Source organism: Engystomops pustulosus, chromosome 1 (assembly GCF_040894005.1).
Source record: "Engystomops pustulosus chromosome 1, aEngPut4.maternal, whole genome shotgun sequence".
Lineage (NCBI taxonomy): Eukaryota > Metazoa > Chordata > Amphibia > Anura > Leptodactylidae > Engystomops > Engystomops pustulosus.
The window spans coordinates 114674397-114693581 of NC_092411.1; the positions used below are offsets into that span (position 1 = coordinate 114674397).

The window sequence follows — 19185 nt, forward strand, 5'->3', positions numbered from 1 at the left end:
AAGGTTTTATGTAGATATACTTTGGTTATTTTGTAAAACGCTGTTCGAGTGGTAGGGTGTACTCCTTAAAGGGAACCTACCACCACGAATCTACCTATAAAGGTAGATCGGGTGGTAGGTGGATGTATGGGACGTGAGGATAGCCCTTTTTAGAGCTAATCCTCACGTCCCCGCTAGCGTCACATAAACTTTATTGCCCTAATATGTTAATTTAATTAAGCGGCTACCGGGGCGTGGAGTAGCCGGACACGAGGCTACACGGCGCGGCTACTCCACGCCCCAGTAGCTGCTTTCCCCCGCCTACCCTGTGATCTTCGGCGTGCAGCTCCTGGCAGCTGGCGCCCTCGTCCGAGAAGCCGGAGTTCTGCGCATGCGCAGTAACTCCGGCCAAGATGCGCGATCTCGGGAACGAGGCCGGAGTTACTGCGCATGCGCAGAACTCCGGCTTCTCGGACGAGGGCGCGCAGCTGCCAGGAGCTGCGCGACGAAGATCACAGGGTAGGCGGGGGAAAGCAGCTACTGGGGCGTGGAGTAGCCGCGCCGTGTAGCCTCGTGTCCGGCTACTCCACGCCCCGGTAGCCGCTTAATTAAATTAACATATTAGGGCAATAAAGTTTATGTGACGCTAGCGGGGACGTGAGGATTAGCTCTAAAAAGGGCTATCCTCACGTCCCATACATCCACCTACCACCCGATCTACCTTTATAGGTAGATTCGTGGTGGTAGGTGCCCTTTAAGTACTCCTTTAAGTACTCCTACTTAAAATCCATCAAATGTTGATCAATGGAAATTATTATTTCTGAAAAGATCAAGTGATCATACATTTTTCTCCTCATTTCCCCTATATTAATCACTTTTATAAATATAGAATTAGCAAAAAGTTGATGATAGATGTCTAGAACTCTCCAGTAATGAGGTAAGAGGCCACTTCATGGAGAGGGTCTTGGAGGGCACCACTTGCACATTTTCTATAGGACACGCCTGAAACCAAGTTTCTAGAAGCAAGTGGCTTAATTAAAAATGAAATTAAAATGTCAAAGTGAATAATTTGCAAGCAAAGAAACTTTAGCTCAAGAATGAGTTTACAAGCTAACTGTATTAGATTAATAAGGATCGACACTGGCTTTAATCTAATCTAGTCAAAAATAGCTTTCCAAATGGAGGTGAAATGTTCTTTCTAGAGTCAAATGTGAAGATATAATGTCATTAAAAGTATACTTCTAAGATAATAAATTTTGCCTTCCATTGACTCTAAAAGTAGATTAAATTATCTTTTGCCGACTTCGTTCCCAGCAGCACTTCTCATGGTCACCTCTTATTGATGTCTTAAGCTCAAGTCTGAATATTAGTTTCATGGTAATGAGTGATAAGAATCTGATGACTATATACCAACTGCTGCCCAATGAGGTTCATAAATACAATCCCCTAAACAGTAAACAAAGCTTATAAAATAGTACTGTTTAAAGCAACAAACTTTGCATCAGTTACTAGTCCAGATTTTGTGCATGACTAGTAGTACTACTTACAACTAATATTCAATATTGGGTTAGCAGTTTTTTCCTCCACATGCTCTATTCTTAATTGTTTCACAACTGGTCAGTGGAGACTAGCTGATATGATGGCTCCTATACTCTTTACACAGAAAGTAGAGGCAAATCTGCTCACTCTTACCTGACACCTATTAAAGGATGCAAAGAGTCAGAGGAGGTGGCAAAAGGCCCCCTTTAAGTAGTTTGATAGTTTGAGCCATTTGTGGATGGATGTATTGAGAGAAGGATCCACAAGCAAAAAAGTTGTGTCATAATAATATCCCTTTAATTTTAATCTAGATAAAAGTCAACTTTTAACTACAGAATTCTTCTGGAGGACTATTTTTACTTTCCTAATTTAAGATTCTCTAGTTTTTTTTTCAGGCCACAAAAATGCAACAAAAAAGGAATGAATGATTTTAGGCTCAAGCTTTCATTACACAATTATTTTATCGCAGAATATAACAGTGGAATGTCTTTGTCACCGACAATCAATGACAAGCTCCTGTGTTCAGATGTCCAACATGTCCAGGAAATGGAGAGTAGGTAGCATCGATGGATATTCTTATATAGCTACATTTTTCGGTGGACAAGCCCTTCAACACTTTTAAATACAGATTTCATACATGTTTCAGTTCCATTAAACAGAGGTTCATCTGATCATGAGGAGATCAAATAGCAGGATGTGGAGACTGCCAAATGAATACCGCAGCTTATTAAGAAAATACTCACTTTCATACTGCCTGATTTTAAAAGGGTAAAGGTTAAGCAAATGGTACATATGCAAACACATCTCTCTTGTCTGGAAAGAGGTTTAAAAATATTTTATTTTCAGATAACATCTGCCCCAGCTGAATTAAAGGTTGTTTATCTTACAATAAACTGAACTAGATATCTGTAATGTGACTTGCTGTACCTGCAAGTGGCTCAGATGTTATTATAATGCAATGCATGTTCCAAATTTTTTATAGAAAAGTCTATGAACTTTCTAATGGCAAATTCAATTTATATGGAATATAACTGCAAGGCATCCCTGCAATACTCGCTTTTTAAAAGGTGGTGTTTGTGGTTCAAAATGTCTGATGAAGTTGTAATTTCCACCTGAAATTGCGCCTGAAATTGTCTTGTAAGCAAAAAACTGGCATTCAAGGCATAATACATTGGCCCAATAATCACATCTTCATGTGCACCTAGCATTTGACTCCTGGTAACTCTAGTTTTGTTACATACAGAAGCATTATAGCCAAAGATAGGAATGTTTAAAGTAATGCTTCCTCTTCAGCCTCTCATCTGAATCCATCAGAGGCAGTCTCTTATATTTTCACATGTCTTTGGAAATTATTTTTATAGGTAAAATAGAGGAGTTTTCCCATATAGAAGGGAATGCTAGATGAACATTTCATACCCTACATGAGGGGGCTGTTAGTTTAGTGGTGTAAAATCTAGTGTCAGGTTCCTTTAAAAGGGAAACTATAATGAGGATTCAGGCTATAAACGTGCACAAAGCTAGGATATAGTGACGCTCAGTTTATTTCTTTTGGGGGTGGGGGCAAAATTCTTCTTAAGCGTAATGCTGAATTATCCAGAATATTGAAGGAAATAATTGTTTTTCCACCACCCTAGGTAATAAGTGGGTGGAAGCAAGCCAGGTTCACTTTGGACCACATTTTGATAAATGGAACTGAAACTACAGCTGGAAAAGTCTGTTTACATTCTTGTGTCTTATGTCTGTCTGTGACAAAATGAACTGTGTGTATTGAGCAACTTCATCATTATATAAAGTAAATTATAAAAAGTCTGAATTAATGCCTTAATCTCCACGGTGTTTGGATGGATGTTCAACCCCTGTGCTTGCTTTATTCTTTTTTGTTTTTTTATTCATTTTATTATTAGCCAACGTACAAAAAGAAGAACAGGAATGTAGTCCTTATCACATTTCAAATAAACAAATCAAACAGGAGTCACATAGGATGATACACATAACATAAAATCACGTCAGGTATAAACTTTCACAGGCTCACGTTTGAGTCTCTCCGCGCCTTTTTTATAGTATTTTAATAAATAAGGCTATGGGGGAGTCCCTGGGCTCGGTAGAATATCCACAGAGGGCTCCCCAGGGCAAACACTAACTGTAAGAACAGTACGGTAAATTATGGGAGGATAAGGTGGTAGTAAAGTAGTGGGAGGAAGGAATGGAGGTCATGGCGGAAAGGTAGACAAAGAAATGAGGACGTCCAGGTCAAGGGGGGATAACAACAATCAGAAAAGGCTGAAGAAGAAGCCACTCTAATGGATTGCCTTTATTCGTCTGATTGTTGAAAGAGGATCTACGGCTCCCAGGTTTAGCTGAATTTAACATATGTGTTGTGAAAAGCGGACGAGAGGTCTTCCATTTGCATGATGTAGTTTACTTTGGTGATACACATAGCAATTGTTGGAGGGGTGGTCTGTTTCCAAAGTATGGGAATGCAGGATCGGGCCGATATTATTAAGAAACGCATTAGTGATCTTTTGTACGTCCGTGTTGAGGCATCAAATTGGTGGAGGATGAGGAGAGGAGGATCCAGTTTCACAGAATCTCCACAGAGGAGATAAGACGCTGCAAGTTTTGTCAAAAAGGGCTAAGGACCCAGCAGGACCAAAACATATGAAAAAAGGATCCCTCCACCTCTCCACATCTCCAGCATGTAGTGGGTACCAGCTGGAAGATGATGTGTAATCGGGTAGGAACCCTATACCACATGGCCATGAGTTTGTACCCTGCCTCCTGGTATCTTGAGCTTACTGCGGTGCTGTGACAGAGTTCGAAAATGCACGATTTCTGTTCAGGCGTGAGTGAAATATTTAAATCAGTTTCCCAATGTGTCAAGTATTGTGGGCCAGGGTTGTCAGGGATGGATAGGAGACACGAGTAGGAAGAAAAAAGTGTGTGACGTATAGTCCACGTGTTGGAGCAAAGTCTTTCAAATGAGGTTGGACTTGCTTGCTTTATTCTTGACTAATAATCTGAAGCTAAGTCTCCAAGATTGTTGGACATGTTCTCAATGAATTGTTAGATAGAAAACTTATTGCATTGTTATTTTATGAAGCTGGTGTCCTTTACCTGGTGTCTTGTAGTTCCTCAGTTGCGATGGGGTATCATAAATCTCCAGTATCCAATCCCCTGAGGCTTTTTCACCCCAACAGTGTGTTGTCATAAACTCCCAGTTCTTAAAGCCTTCCATGGAATGATCAAAAAGCCTATGAGTAGAAATTGGTTACAGTAAAAGTGACTCTTCAAGTTCTCATTTCTCACCTGCTTAAAGAAATTCTACAATCAAAATCAAGCATTGATGGCCCCCTTTTTTCTTAAATCGACTTTTATTATTATGCTAATGAGCCAGAAGGGCTTTGGGGGACTCATGGTGCTTCAAAGGTTGTTACAATGTCACACCCTCCACATTCTCCCTCAGCAGGGAGGGAGCATGCTCCTGTACAGTGTTACAGCCTGTAAAGCTACAACTCTTTTTGCTTATTAGCAAAAAATGTAAATTTTATTTTGGAAGGAAGGAGGCCACGAATATAAAAAAAATAAGGTAACCACAGTCATGGTTCCGGGATTTTGATAATAGATTTCCTTTAAAGTGTTATTGTGTATGTTCTTTTGTAGTCTGCTACGTATCACGGATGTTTTTTTTTTTTTAAAATAGAGTTGATTTGACCATTTCTCTCTGCAGATGGTGTATGTACCAGAGCCATGGTTCCAATGCAAGAAGCTCTCAGACTACTTGCATCTTCTTATGTAGCTGAGGACCCTTTGGGACTCTATAATTATATCCTTTCCTGATGGCTTATTTGTGAGCATAATATGAATTTATATTTTTGAGACTTAATTAACCTATGAAGTAGGTTTTATTAAAAAAAAAACAAACTCAAAAAAATCAATCTGCAATTCCATTAAGCAATAATACTTTACTTTTTCTGTTTCCTGGTTTCAATTAAAATTAGTTTTATATCTGTACTCAGCAGCAGTGTGGTTCCAAAGAACAGTGCGTGAAAACCAAGATGAATGCCTCAACGCACAATAAATAAGGAGAAAATTGACAGCCCATACAACATTTATTGTGGTTTTTATGAATCTGCCAATTTTTTTATTTCTTAGATTTAAGTTCTGAAACAAAGATTTTATTTATTACCTCTTGCTGTATCTATCCCCCTAGAATCTATGTACATATCTATCTATCAAAATGATAAACAGCTGCACAATCAAAAAACAAAGAAATATGCTATCCTTACGCCTTACCCAAACAAAGTACCAAATTTAATCAAAAAAGAAGGCACCACTCCCAATAAAGGGAAGAAAGTGAGGAATTTATTTCATCTCATGTGCAATGTTTCACATGAGGTGATATAAATTCATCATCAAAGAATCTTGTTACAGTAACATTTAAGTAGCAAGAGTTGTATTACTATAAACAGTAAACAATTCTATAGAAAGTACTCTTTTTATTAACAGATGAGATGTGAATTGCAGTGGTAGTGGCCTAGGACTGACTGGAGTCTTGTATAAGTCAACAGAATCTAGAGAATAATGCAAAATTCACACATACATATATATATAATGATGACTATAATGTGTAATCTACTAGGGTGGTCAGCTGGTGCTATAGTCAATGAATATTACAAGTCAGAATAATGTTTATAAAATATCTGATGATTGATGTACATTTTGAAGAACCTCAAGCTAACTTTCGCAGCTTTATCACCCCAATTGACATCTATGAATGGTTGTGTACAAGTCATGTTAAGAGGAATTTCCTTAGAGCAGGTGAAGGTAGTGCTTAATCACTGAAAACAATAGCATAAGCACCTAATATAAATCACTATTTATGATAAATTCTGGGACAGAGGATCCAATAGAACCTGATAGAAGGAAAAAGTGTTTGAAACATAATTTTGTCCTGGAGTATTAAAAAAGGAACCTGCTAGAGCAGTGGTGGCGAACCTATGGCACTGGTGCCTGAGATGGCATTCGGAGACCTCTCTGTGGGCACACAGGCTGTCGCCCATGCACAGAGTTGGTCAGACATGGCATCTTCCTGCAGTCTCAGGCAGTCCAAGTAGTGCCCTGCTATTGTAAAGTGACCCATCCTGTGCTGCTTGGTCCTGTCCAAAGAGTCAAAAGGTGTCGGATTGGAGCTCAAAGATCCTGGTAGCAATAAGTTTGTTACTGCCTAAATTGCTGTGTTGGCACTTTGGGAAAAGCTAGTGGTTTTTGAGTCTCAATTTGGGCACTCGATCTCTAAAAGGTTCACCATCACTGTGCTAGAGTATATGAGTTGAACGTTGTTCTGAAAATGTAGAGATTTTTTTGTAAACACCTATGTACACTTGTATGAGATGCAACTATGTAATTTAACTATATGCTCATTTCCATTGGTTTTTCATGCCTAAGGTGCTAAAAGGGTTAAATTCTTATTGTTGTTTCAGAATTTAATGATCTCCACCAGTAGATATTGGGAAACCATCAACTAAATAGGATGCGTGCCAGCACATACATGTCTTTGATGTTCTAAAAGCACTTCAAGGAATAAAAAAGTGCTAACCTTCCATTATAAAGAAGCATTTACATTCTAATGAAATGATTGTATCTGCATTTAGTCTAGTTCATAAATGAGCCCCATTGAGTATTGCATTCAAAACACTTCTCACATACATTGAATTTCAAGCTACTCTGCTGGGCATTGAAAGTCTAGTGGCTATGAGAGCCTGAGCATCAGATCTGCCTTTAGCCTAAGCTAGGAACGTGCTTTTGAAATGATAACCCTGAGCATTACAAATATGGAGTTGCATGAAAAAAATTATATAAAAATAGAATAATTAACGTGTGAAGCCCACAGGCAACTAAGTGACGCTATTTAATAGGACTACTAATAACATAGGCAAAATATAATAGCTTCAGAAGAATAAACTTATGTGTGAAGTGCCAGAAAATAGGCACTTTCAGTGTGATTGATGTCCTTTCTCTAGAATACTGCAAATTATGATTTCCAGCCCACAAAATGAGAGCCCTGGTCCATAAGTAGTCTCTAGAAATAGGGGGTTATGAAAGAGTAGGCTTGCAGATGTTATTAGAACTACATTTTAATTTGCATTTATAGTCATTGGCTAATCTTGTTTGAATTCCCTTTAACAGCTGTTTCCCTCTGGCCGTCTGCTGTCAACCTCTATAGAGCTTCAGGTCCGTAAGCTCTGTTCTATAGGTTTTGCATTGTTTTCTGGTGGATACTAGATTCCCATAAAAATTTAACCTGTCATGACCTGTACCATATAGACTTAAAGTGTTCTTGTTATTGTTATTACATTACAATTTATTTTAACTCCCACTAACTTTTTCAGCCGAATCTCTTTGATGTTTAGATAATGGGGAATATATCTGTTATGTTCATGTGTTTTTCTTATTTGTAAAAGTGTTTGTATTCATAGTCTTTTCTAGGTGCTTCATCCTACTAAATGACAGTTGGAATCTATTTATATACCATTTTTCGGACTATAAAGGCGCAGCGGATTATAAGGCGCACAATAAATGCCCGCTAAAACATCAAGGTTCATATATATAAGGTGCACTGGACTATAAGGCGCACCTGATTATAAGGATGAATGACCAGCAGGTGGCAGACCTGTGCACAATTCAAGGCAGCTGTTGTCTGTAAGTGTGGTTCATATATAAGGCGCACTGGACTATAAGGCGCACCTTTGATTTCTAAGAGAATCAAAGGATTTTTTGTCCAAACAATATGGTAATCCCTTGTGTTAGGCTACATTCAAATATCATTTTTTGGATATATTCAGTATATACACCAGGAAAGCTCCAGTGTATATAATAATAATATAGTTCATTAATAGTATAGAAAAGTTGGTTAATGTTTCATGTCAATTGAAACTGTTGGCAACTTCAAAAATCAATTTTAGAGAATGTCAGAATATGATATTGTGAAGGCAATAAGATGTTTTCATGAAATTAAAATAATATAGAATTATAGAGATAATTTACAGGTAAGTTTTTCTTTTTGTTCCTCTTTAGTTATATTCTTATGTGATGTTTTATTTAAAGGGAGATAATCAGGACTGTAACATTAGATCTGCATAAATAAAAGAGTATATGTGATGTTAAATAAAGAATGTAATTACGTTTTATCTATGTTTCATATTTTGTTGAGGAGTTGTTTCTTTTGATGTAGATGGGATTGACCAAGGACTGTGAATATGTAATCCACTTGTGAGTAGAAAAGAATCTGGTGAACTAATGAATCTTGGTTTCCCTTCATGAAAGCATTCCTGAGCTGAAAAGCAAGAACAGCTCCATGCTACACTGAAAACATAGAGGAGTAGAATGCTACCTCAAGGATGAGAGAGGAGCATAGGATACAGTTGTGAAGGGTTAGTATAATAATTATTACTGTGGTCAGTATATACGTTCTTTATTATCTACAGCTTTCATTGCATCTGATGAAGTTTCTGACTATTGCCTGTAGGTATATCTAATAATTCTAACATAATGAAGAACATATCACAGCTTGTTTTGACATGCATAAGAATCTTATGAATAATCTAATTTCATATGAAGGAACATAAAAAAAATGTGGTGTGTGCACTTGTATCTAATTATAATGAAGGGGAAATTGGGGAAACCAACCCACGTAACACAGTTGCAATATGTACATGAGCTTTTATTTCACCTTAAAAAATGTGCATTTTATAAATATTATAAATGAATGGTGGCATTCAGCCAGAAAGCAGGTCCCTGAGAGTGACTTACCCCTGTGGTAGTTACATCCTTGTGATGAAATACATGGGTATGCCTACTTCCATACTACACTTCTATCATTTAATGGATGACCCTCCACTAATTCAGGTGCAGTTGGAATTTTTTTTCTTTACTTCTCACCACTCTCTAGCAATCAATGCAGTTTTTGATCCAAACATGCTAATGAAGTTCTTTAATATCAGGCCAGTGATTCTGGGTTGAATCAACCAGTTTAGAGGATGAAAAGCAATGGAGATGTTGAAGGTGGTGAAAGGACCTCTTTAATGTGTTTTACCTATGGCATTAAGAGCCTACCTGTTGGCTAGTAGCTGTGATCTGGTGCCTGAAGGAGACGTGAGATAAATAGCCAGGTCTCCTCTTCGTGGGTGTGTGATTGTAATGCGTACAACCACGTGTTCCAGGTAAATGACGTGGTGGTTGACATTGTCAGCACATCCGGTGGCTTTATAGACTGAACGCACCACGTTGTCTGGACGAATTGTCCTATATAATAGAAAATTTAAGAGGTGAACATGAACTATTCATTCCTGCAGTAGTCACAATTGGTTTATTTAGTATATCTTCTATGTTGTGTAAGTAGAATTTTTATTGTAATAAATAACTATGTTAACAGACGTTCCCTGGTGAAATGAATGGCACTTCAATGATGAAATGGACTGCCAAAGCACCACTTTGTTGGATATATCTTAAAGATGATGTGTGTGTTATCCTTATTCACATTTGTATAGCCATATTTATGACGTGTTCTGCCCATGTGTGCAAATGACTGCACATACACACAGATAGCACATGGACTATTTTGGACTATGAACTATTTCTGTTCCTATTGTGAAGGACATGAACTTGGACACTATCTGAGATAACCCTTTATGCATGAAAAGATCTGATTTGATTTCGGCCTCTAAAGGTAGCTTATACATGCCCACTGTAAAGTTATGCTTCTTGTAGTTATTGAACACAAGAGAGAATGTCTTGTGTTGCCTGATTGAAAGCATTCCTTGAAGGAATGATGATAACCTTTCTAAAGAGGTTATATCCCATATGTTCACAACACATCACAAATGACATGCTGATGGTACTATGTATATAAGAGATGGCACTGTAAACACACAAGGGCCATAATTGAGTAATACATCTGTTGGTTGGGAAACCAAATAGTATTGAGAAGAAAATGGTTTTTCTGAATGCAGGGGGTGTAGACAGTTGTCATGTTCACTTATTACTAAAGAAATACATGAAATATTTGACATATTACTTGATTTGGCGGTCTGTGTTTTCAACGCAAATGTGCTGTGCAGGGACCGTCGTCCACTTCTCTGCTTCTATCACCATTGCTTCAGCATCCATCAAGCCAAATCCATACAGGTGGCTCACTGTAAAGTAGATAAATATGTTATAATGTATTATAATACTAGAATATATTCGGATATATTCCAGAAATTTCTCTGACCACTCCATTCTGCCGACAAAACAACACAGATTACGGTAGATGAAAGGAACACAGTTTGGAAACTAGTCTCCCACATGCAAACATACCCTTATTTTGGAAGTACCTTTTGCAGAAGAGTATAAACATCAAAAGCAAAAGGTTTCTGTAAGCGGCAAACTGCAACATGAAGATGTATATAGACTAGGGTATTTGTAATTGGTGGTCTAATACTGACCCCCATGTTTAATTGTTTTTATGGATTGTTTTGCTGGATATCTAATAAAATGTAATGATGAACTCTGCACAATTTTCTTTTTTGTTTCTCTTTTCCAGATATGCTGTACTGATTTTTTGGCAAATAAGTATAGGCTGAGCTATAGGTTATTCAGTAGTGCTGACCTATTGATTTAGTATGTTGCGATACTCTGAAATGTGAGACCACTTTCTATGCCATCCTATGACTAAAGTGAGATTGCAACAATTTTTGCAAATTAAGATCAATCCTACCATACACTGCCATACTACAGTATGGCAGTATATGGGGATTTTCCTGTGGCTGTCATGGCGATGGATCCAAACTACATGATGATGTCACGGGGAGCGACGTTTCTCTGCAAGATGTAGGCGCCCACGATCGTTGGGATAACACCCAATAGTGGGTGTTACTGGTAAGTCTTTGCTCAGCCCACGAGCCCTCTCCATGCACCAGGGCCTGGAGTGTGCCGTGAATATACGGCGGGTAGTCAGGAACCGGTTAAAGCAAGTAGAGCTTGATAATTTCCCCTCTTAAACAATTAAATCATACCATGTGGATAGAGCAATAATAGTCCATCATTCAGAAAACTTTTCTAAAAAGATCAAAATGAAATACAGAAGTGTTGAACTGGAAGCAGGCTAAACAAACAATATCTTTACCTACTTTTATATAACGATAGGAATGGGAATTAGGTAAGTGCTCCAAGAATAAAAAAAGCTTTATTAGTTAAAACATTGTTCGGATGCATGTGAGAAGATCCGCAATCTCAGATCATTATTGATTTCCAGAATAAAAAGACTCTACTACGACAATTTACATGGTGTGCTTAGAACATAAGGTAACATTCAACATCAAGTGGTTTACCACCACTGGGGTCTGTAATGAGTTGGTATCTGCCATGTATCAAGACACACAAGGAAGTCATTCTTTGTAACTCACTGGAAAACCCGTGTATGATCCAATGAGTAACTATCTGCACATATTTTAATAGAACCCTGACAGGTCAAGATTTGTATGAAAAGGGCAATATATAAAAATTTTCTAACTTTGCATCAAACCTTAATTGACATAGATAACTAACAAGTGTCAAGTTAAAGCCATTTACTGCCCGTATTCTAACAATATATGCAATTGTAGTGATGTGTCTCAGTAATAATAGGTAGATTTCAAGACCTCTGATCATTTTAATTTTGCACAGTCAATGAATGAAGAGAAGACAAGAGACACTACACAAAATTTACTTAAAAGTAGACAGCATTTTAAAACACAATACTAAGAACATGAATACAAAGGTGTCCAGACATCTGTCAACATTACTACTTCAAAGCTCTGTCCTGTATGGTTATGTGTACAGCTGCCCTTATTTAAAGAGAACAGAGGCTACAATTTCATCAGTAGGTAGACAAAACACTACAGGATAGCAATGAGTAGGTGTCTATGTACATATAATCATTAACAATTGGATTATTGAGATACTGTGTATTCAATTAATAATTAACAATATGGTTATAATTCATGGTTTTTTTCAGTTACTAAAATAATCAACAATAGCATTACATCACTGTTTTCTATACTCTATTCATCTGACATCTTCCAACCTATGCTGGAGATGCAACTCCCAAGAGGGATACAACCTACTTGTGGAGCTGTCCAGTTTTAAGCCCTTTCTGAAGAGAGGTTGTGGGGAAAATCAAGAAAGTATTTAAACTTTTGACTTCACAGAAAGTAATAAAAATGTAGTAAAAATTCTCTCTCATTATTCTGCCATTTGGCATAATTTTCGTAATCCTACTAGACTTAAAACCGGAAATGTTTTTCTGATTCCATGTTCATTCATATTTATGTATACTTCTAACTTCAACTGTACTAAAGGGGTTGTCCGGGATTTAAAAACTAGTGAGGGCCAGGCTGGGGAGGGCTATTTAAAAATAATAAACATCCACTTACCTCCTCCGGCGCCGCCGATGTCCCGTGCCGCGGTCCCTTCGATCCGTGCCCCTGTTTGTTTACAGGGGCCCGGAAGCCGCGCACAGGGAGCTTCCGGTCCACGTTGTGGCCGGCTCCTCGCATCCGTCCCTATCTCTCAGCGATGTAAGCACTGGGAGATGGTGTCGGATGGGAGCTACCGGCCGGCCGGAAGCTCCCTGTGCGCCCTTGTAATGAAACCGGCGCACAGAGAAGACAGGCCGCGGCGCGGGACATCGGCAGCGCCGGACGAGGTGAGTCCATGTTTATTATGTTTAAATAGCCCGCCCCAGCACTGCCCTCAGTAATTTTTAAAACCTGGATAACCCCTTTAATAATATTATATAAGGTACTCAAATTAACCATGGCTCTTAAAACATTAATTACACAATTAATATTATTCATTAATGATAACTACTATATGGAACCATAATCACAGTTTTTTTTCTTTAGCTAATTATTGAATATGAAGTTTTTCTTGGCATACACATTGAGACTTTAGACCTACAAAGAGCTTATGCGGGTATGAACAAATGCTGAAGCTTCAATAAGAAAACATTAAAGTGCCTCATGCTAAAAAGTTGTTTGCACAATGCACACCCACAAAATGCTGCTTGATTAGTTTCTACCCCAATTTTTGCATTGAGATAATGTAAAAGAAAACTGATAAAAACTAGAGAATACTTTTAGATACCTGTAAGTTATCGGTGTCACCTGGAGCTAATTTCCTTTAGCCTCGTTTTCCAGTTTGTACTGACTGCAAAAATGGTATACTGTTTCAAAGTGACTGAAACTCTTTGGTTGTAAAGATAAAGGCCAAAGTGCAAGTCTATGATTTCTAGAATATTGCATCTTTACAACATCATAAACTCATTCAAGTCCCCCAAGAAGGCTGGACACCATTGAAAGAAAAATGTTAGAGTGGACAGGATAATGCAGAAAAACTCCATAGGTAATTGTTTCCACAGTGCAGCTAGAATTGCTCACCAGTTCAGCACTGAACAGGGTAAGGATCTGTTTCGTCATATTTAAGAGCATTTGGACTGAAAGGCCACTGTGCATTGACCAAACCTCTCATTAGAGAGAATTAAAAGACTAAACCACAGCACTAAACTAAACCACAGCATGTTGTATAGACAGAGGAAAAGCAGTCTACAGATGATTTTAGAAGAGGAAAGAGATACTGGACACTAAACTGCAGACTCAGAAGGCAAGACTAAGTTCCCCGTAAGATATAAGTTCCAGGTTACGACAATTTTGATCTAATATCCTGTGTATGTTAGACAAGCAGGATTGAAACCCAATGACAATTTGGGATAAAGCCATGCCTGTTATGTATAATTAAGTTGGTATGTTTACTAGAACATGCTCACTTTGTTACATTATTTGGCTGGCTACATACACTCATCGGCCACTTTATTAGGTACACCATGCTAGTAACGGGTTGGACCCCCTTTTGCCTTCAGAACTGCCTCAATTCTTCGTGGCATAGATTCAACAAGGTGCTGGAAGCATTCCTCAGAGATTTTGGTCCATATTGACATGATGGCATCACACAGTTGCCGCAGATTTGTCGGCTGCACATCCATGATGCGAATCTCCCGTTCCACCACATCCCAAAGATGCTCTATTGGATTGAGATCTGGTGACTGTGGAGGCCATTTGAGTACAGTGAACTCATTGTCATGTTCAAGAAACCAGTCTGAGATGATTCCAGCTTTATGACATGGCGCATTATCCTGCTGAAAGTAGCCATCAGATGTTGGGTACATTGTGGTCATAAAGGGATGGACATGGTCAGCAACAATACTCAGGTAGGCTGTGGCATTGCAACGATGCTCAATTGGTACCAAGGGGCCCAAAGAGTGCCAAGAAAATATTCCCCACACCATGACACCACCACCACCAGCCTGAACTGTTGATACAAGGCAGGATGGATCCATGCTTTCATGTAGTTGACGCCAAATTCTGACCCTACCATCCGAATGTCGCAGCAGAAATCAAGACTCATCAGACCAGGCAACGTTTTTCCAATCTTCTACTGTCCAATTTCGATGAGCTTGTGCAAATTGTAGCCTCAGTTTCCTGTTCTTAGCTGAAAGGAGTGGCACCCGGTGTGGTCTTCTGCTGCTGTAGCCCATCTGCCTCTAAGTTCGATGTACCGTGCGTTCAGAGATGCTCTTCTGCCTACCTTGGTTGTAACGGGTGGCGATTTGAGTCACTGTTGCCTTTCTATCAGCTCGAACCAATCTGCCCATTCTCCTCTGACCTCTGGCATCAACAAGGCATTTCCGCCCACAGAGCTGCCGCTCACTGGATGTTTTTTCTTTTTCGGACCATTCTCTGTAAACCCTAGAGATGGTTGTGCGTGAAAATCCCAGTAGATCAGCAGTTTCTGAAATACTCAGACCAGCCCTTCTGGCACCAACAACCATGCCACGTTCAAAGGCACTTAAATCACCTTTCTTCCCCATACTGATGCTCGGTTTGAACTGCAGGAGATTGTCTTGACCATGTCTACATGCCTAAATGCTCTGAGTTGCCGCCATGTGATTGGCTGATTAGAAATTAAGTGTTAACGAGCAGTTGGACAGGTGTACCTAATAAAGTGGCTGGTGAGTGTATGTAAATAACATATCGCGAATGGGTTACTTATAGTTGCTAAAAGTTTTTGTGTTATGTCCAGACATAGTTTTATATATCACATTGTTCGTATACTCACACCTAGCTGGGAGTGGGAGTTTCTCTTGTCCGTGATCATGTGACCTGGTAGGAGGTTCCGCTTGTCATGTAATGAGGGCGTGATATTTTAAATAGGGTGTGTTTGCCACTAGAATGTAGACCATAAGGCTGAATAGCCAAAACGCGTAGGTCTGTGTGTTGGTTTTTTTGGATAGATGTTCTGGTTTTATATCCGTTGCTAAATAAAGAAGATTTTGCAAAGTCTTGCCTTCAAAGTCTGCAGCTTAGTGCCGAGTATCTCTTTCCTCTCCTGTTTACTGATGTGTTAAGCCTTCACATGGATACACGAGCACCGGCACATGATTAAAGGCAAAGCGGCTGGAAGGGTGAGCTAAAATCGCACATAGTGCACTACTTTGTTTCTACAGATAATTTTAGGGATAAAAGCAATTTTAATTTATTTGGGTCTGACAGGGAACATAGTGAAAGACTGAATCCAAAGTGTGTAAAGTCAGTGAAAGGTGGTGGAGGAAGTGTCATGGTTTGGGGAAGATTTTCATAATTTATCAGAACCTTTTGAACAACACATGGTTCCTTCCTTGCATTCATCACTTTATCAGCCAGCAATTTTTATGCAGCACAGTCACATAGTAAAACGGGTAAAGCAGTTCCAAGTAACAGAAATCATTGAAGATATGAAATGACCGGCCCAGAGTCCTGATCTACATCCAAGAGAAAACCTCTGGAAAATCCTTGGTGCCAAAGTTATGGACAAGAAAACCACAACACAGAACTGTGGGAAAGACTGGAACAACAGTAGACCAAAATCACACCAGAGCATTGAGAGAGACAAGTGAGGTTCTTTAGCGCAGATGTGCTGTAGTAATTCAAAGAAAAGGCCTGTACCCTTCCTACAAATTGGTGCCTGTTGTAACTCTCAGAAAATTTAGTTATACTTATTCTCTGTGGTACATTCTTTGCTGTTCTCAAATTTTTTCAAATTTACGGTTTATGTTGATAGAGTTTGGTAATGTTGTGAAACGAGTTTGGTAATGTTGGATCAAAGGAGATTAAATTATTTCTGAAAAAATCAGGTGATCATACATTGTTATCTAATTTTGATCTCCAGTGTATATTTTGTACATTTCTGGTAAACACATATGGGAACATAACTTTTGAAAACATCACTGAAGTTAAAATATTTGACAATTCATGCATGTGTACTAATGTGAACATTAGTTTTATAAACACGCTAGCTAGAGAGAAGATGTAAAAAACATCAGGAAGAAGCAGGCAGGCTGAGAATAACCAGCTCATACCAACTTTAGTAACAATGGTAGATGCAGCACAAGCCTACAACCCTGAGAAATCTTTTATTGATGTCATTTTCATCATGATGCAGTGTTCTGGCTGAGAAAGACAAGTCTGGAAACCCGTAGCCTCATATTTAATCTTTGCAGTGCTCTTATGATGTATATGACATTCAGCAGAACCTTTTTGATTTTTGAGATGTGAGTTTTTCGTTTCCCTGGCAACTGTAGACTTTAATGTTTTTTTATCAATATGAAACTATTCATTTATTTTTTTTTTTACAAAAGTCTTCTATTTGTAGCGAGTTAGGAATAAATCTCTAAATCGAATAGTGGTAAGAGTCAGGTTCTGACCTCTTAATGGGCAGTGGAGAGTGGTATGATACATAAGTTAATGTGATAAATGTAAGAGAGAAAAAAACACAAGAAGATAGTTTTTATTTAATTTAATAATGGTCTGTCCACATCACACTGAGAAAAGCTTGCAATACTAATGCCAAATTATCCATAGGACTCCATTCATTCAACAGAGGACAAAAAAAGTCATTTTGATCTCCACTTTTTTCAGGATAGAATCTGTTTATTCCCTCTCATCTTGTCGAGCATTAATCAATTGGGTTCTATTTCTGTATAATTTATTTCTGCTAGTTAATGTGCTCATGAAGTTGGTATCCCTAGTGTTTACAGGGCTGAGACAAAATTATGATAATGACCGCAATGCCATACGGAGGTCATGAGAAAGTCTGTTTGACATGAAAATGATAACAGTAATGAAGCACTTCTCTCCATTTCCCCTTTTCTCAGAATTATTGGTTAAATAATTGATAAATATAGGCAACATGCCTTTAGCAACCAAAGTGTCAGACATAAAAGTATGTTCACCTCGTCCAGGTGCAAGGTCATATTGTGTCTAATAAAAAAACAAAAACTAAAAAGACAAAAACAAACAAAAAAGTAAATATGAACATAATGTATCACTGCACTGTAGAAAATCAGTTCCAACACTAGTTCCATTTACTTTATTACTGAAAGCTGTGTTGCAGGTAGAGACAACAATGCTAAAGCTTCATTCACATTCTTATGAATACTAAACTCAGTGCAGGATCTATACCTAAAATTAATAAGGGGTACTGAGATGTGTGCACCCAACCCAAAAATACCACCAAATAAGGAAAAATTGTATACTTTATTTCAATTCATTATAAAAGTTATATAAAATACAAAGACATACAGCTGATATGGAAAAAAGTGCCCCAACCCTCCTCCCCCGCACTATAATGAATCACAAAAAATATTTGCAGGTCACTAGGTGGTGCCAGGCTATTAACTCTCGTCCAGGCACAGCAATCTGACAGTATATCCTTATTGGAAAAGTCTCAAAGTTGTTTCAGTAGCCAATAAGCTTATTAGGCTCTTTACATTCAAATGGGTGATCCTGTGCTGGAGTAGACAGCCTGTCACTTCCTATCTGACTGTAGGCATCTGATTGTTGGTTCTGGGCCTGAGCCAACAGCCTAGCCCTCCCATCTGGCTGTGGAAATCTCATAGGTGAAGACCACCAATTGGACAGTAGAGATCTGATGAGTGGTCTTGGACGGTAGCACACAGCCTGGCACCCTGCCACTGGACAGTAGAGATCTAATGGGTTTTCTAGGGCTGAAGCAGACCGCCTGGCACCACCCTTTTCACAATATAGATCTAAAAATAATTACATTAATCACAATGAATTACAATAACCCAACCCACAACACGATTAGTGGAGCACAGCCTACTAAAGGATGCAAATAGTAGGAGTTTTTGCAGGTGGTAAAAGGTTCTCTTTTGCAAAAAAAAAAATACATCTACATAAAGAACATATTTTCCCAAAGCCCAAAATGTATTTGAGGTTAATACCTGCATAGTTTCCACATGAGGCTATAGAAATGCCTACTATATTTTGTTGCAGGATTTATGTCTACATGGAGACAACTGATGCAATGAAAGTGTTTATGATTGAGACATAATTTATGGCTTCTTCCTGATGTGAAGTAATGTCATGCAGTGACTGCCATAGGCAATATTTTGACTCCATAACATTCACAAAGGCATGGAACTGTAAAAGAAGCAGTCTGTATCTATCATACAATCACATTGTGCCTTGCAGGCATGTCAAGCTGCAGGTATGAGAGGTGCTAACATACCCCCTGTAATGCAGTCTACATCTCAAC

The 19185-nt window shown here is 38.5% G+C and overlaps 1 protein-coding gene across 3 annotated transcripts in view; it reads right to left on the bottom strand.

The window, feature by feature from the left end:
* The window catches only part of PCSK5 (proprotein convertase subtilisin/kexin type 5), a 254780-nt gene that overhangs the window by 92886 nt on the left and 142709 nt on the right, over positions 1-19185 (bottom strand). For all 3 annotated transcript variants that reach the window (XM_072150928.1, XM_072150930.1, XM_072150929.1), the window contains exons 11-13: positions 10592-10709; positions 9631-9819; positions 4633-4769 (exon numbers count right to left, since the gene is read on the bottom strand). In XM_072150928.1, coding sequence (XP_072007029.1) covers positions 4633-4769; positions 9631-9819; positions 10592-10709 — 444 coding nt within the window. The remainder of the gene's footprint in view (positions 1-4632; positions 4770-9630; positions 9820-10591; positions 10710-19185) is intronic.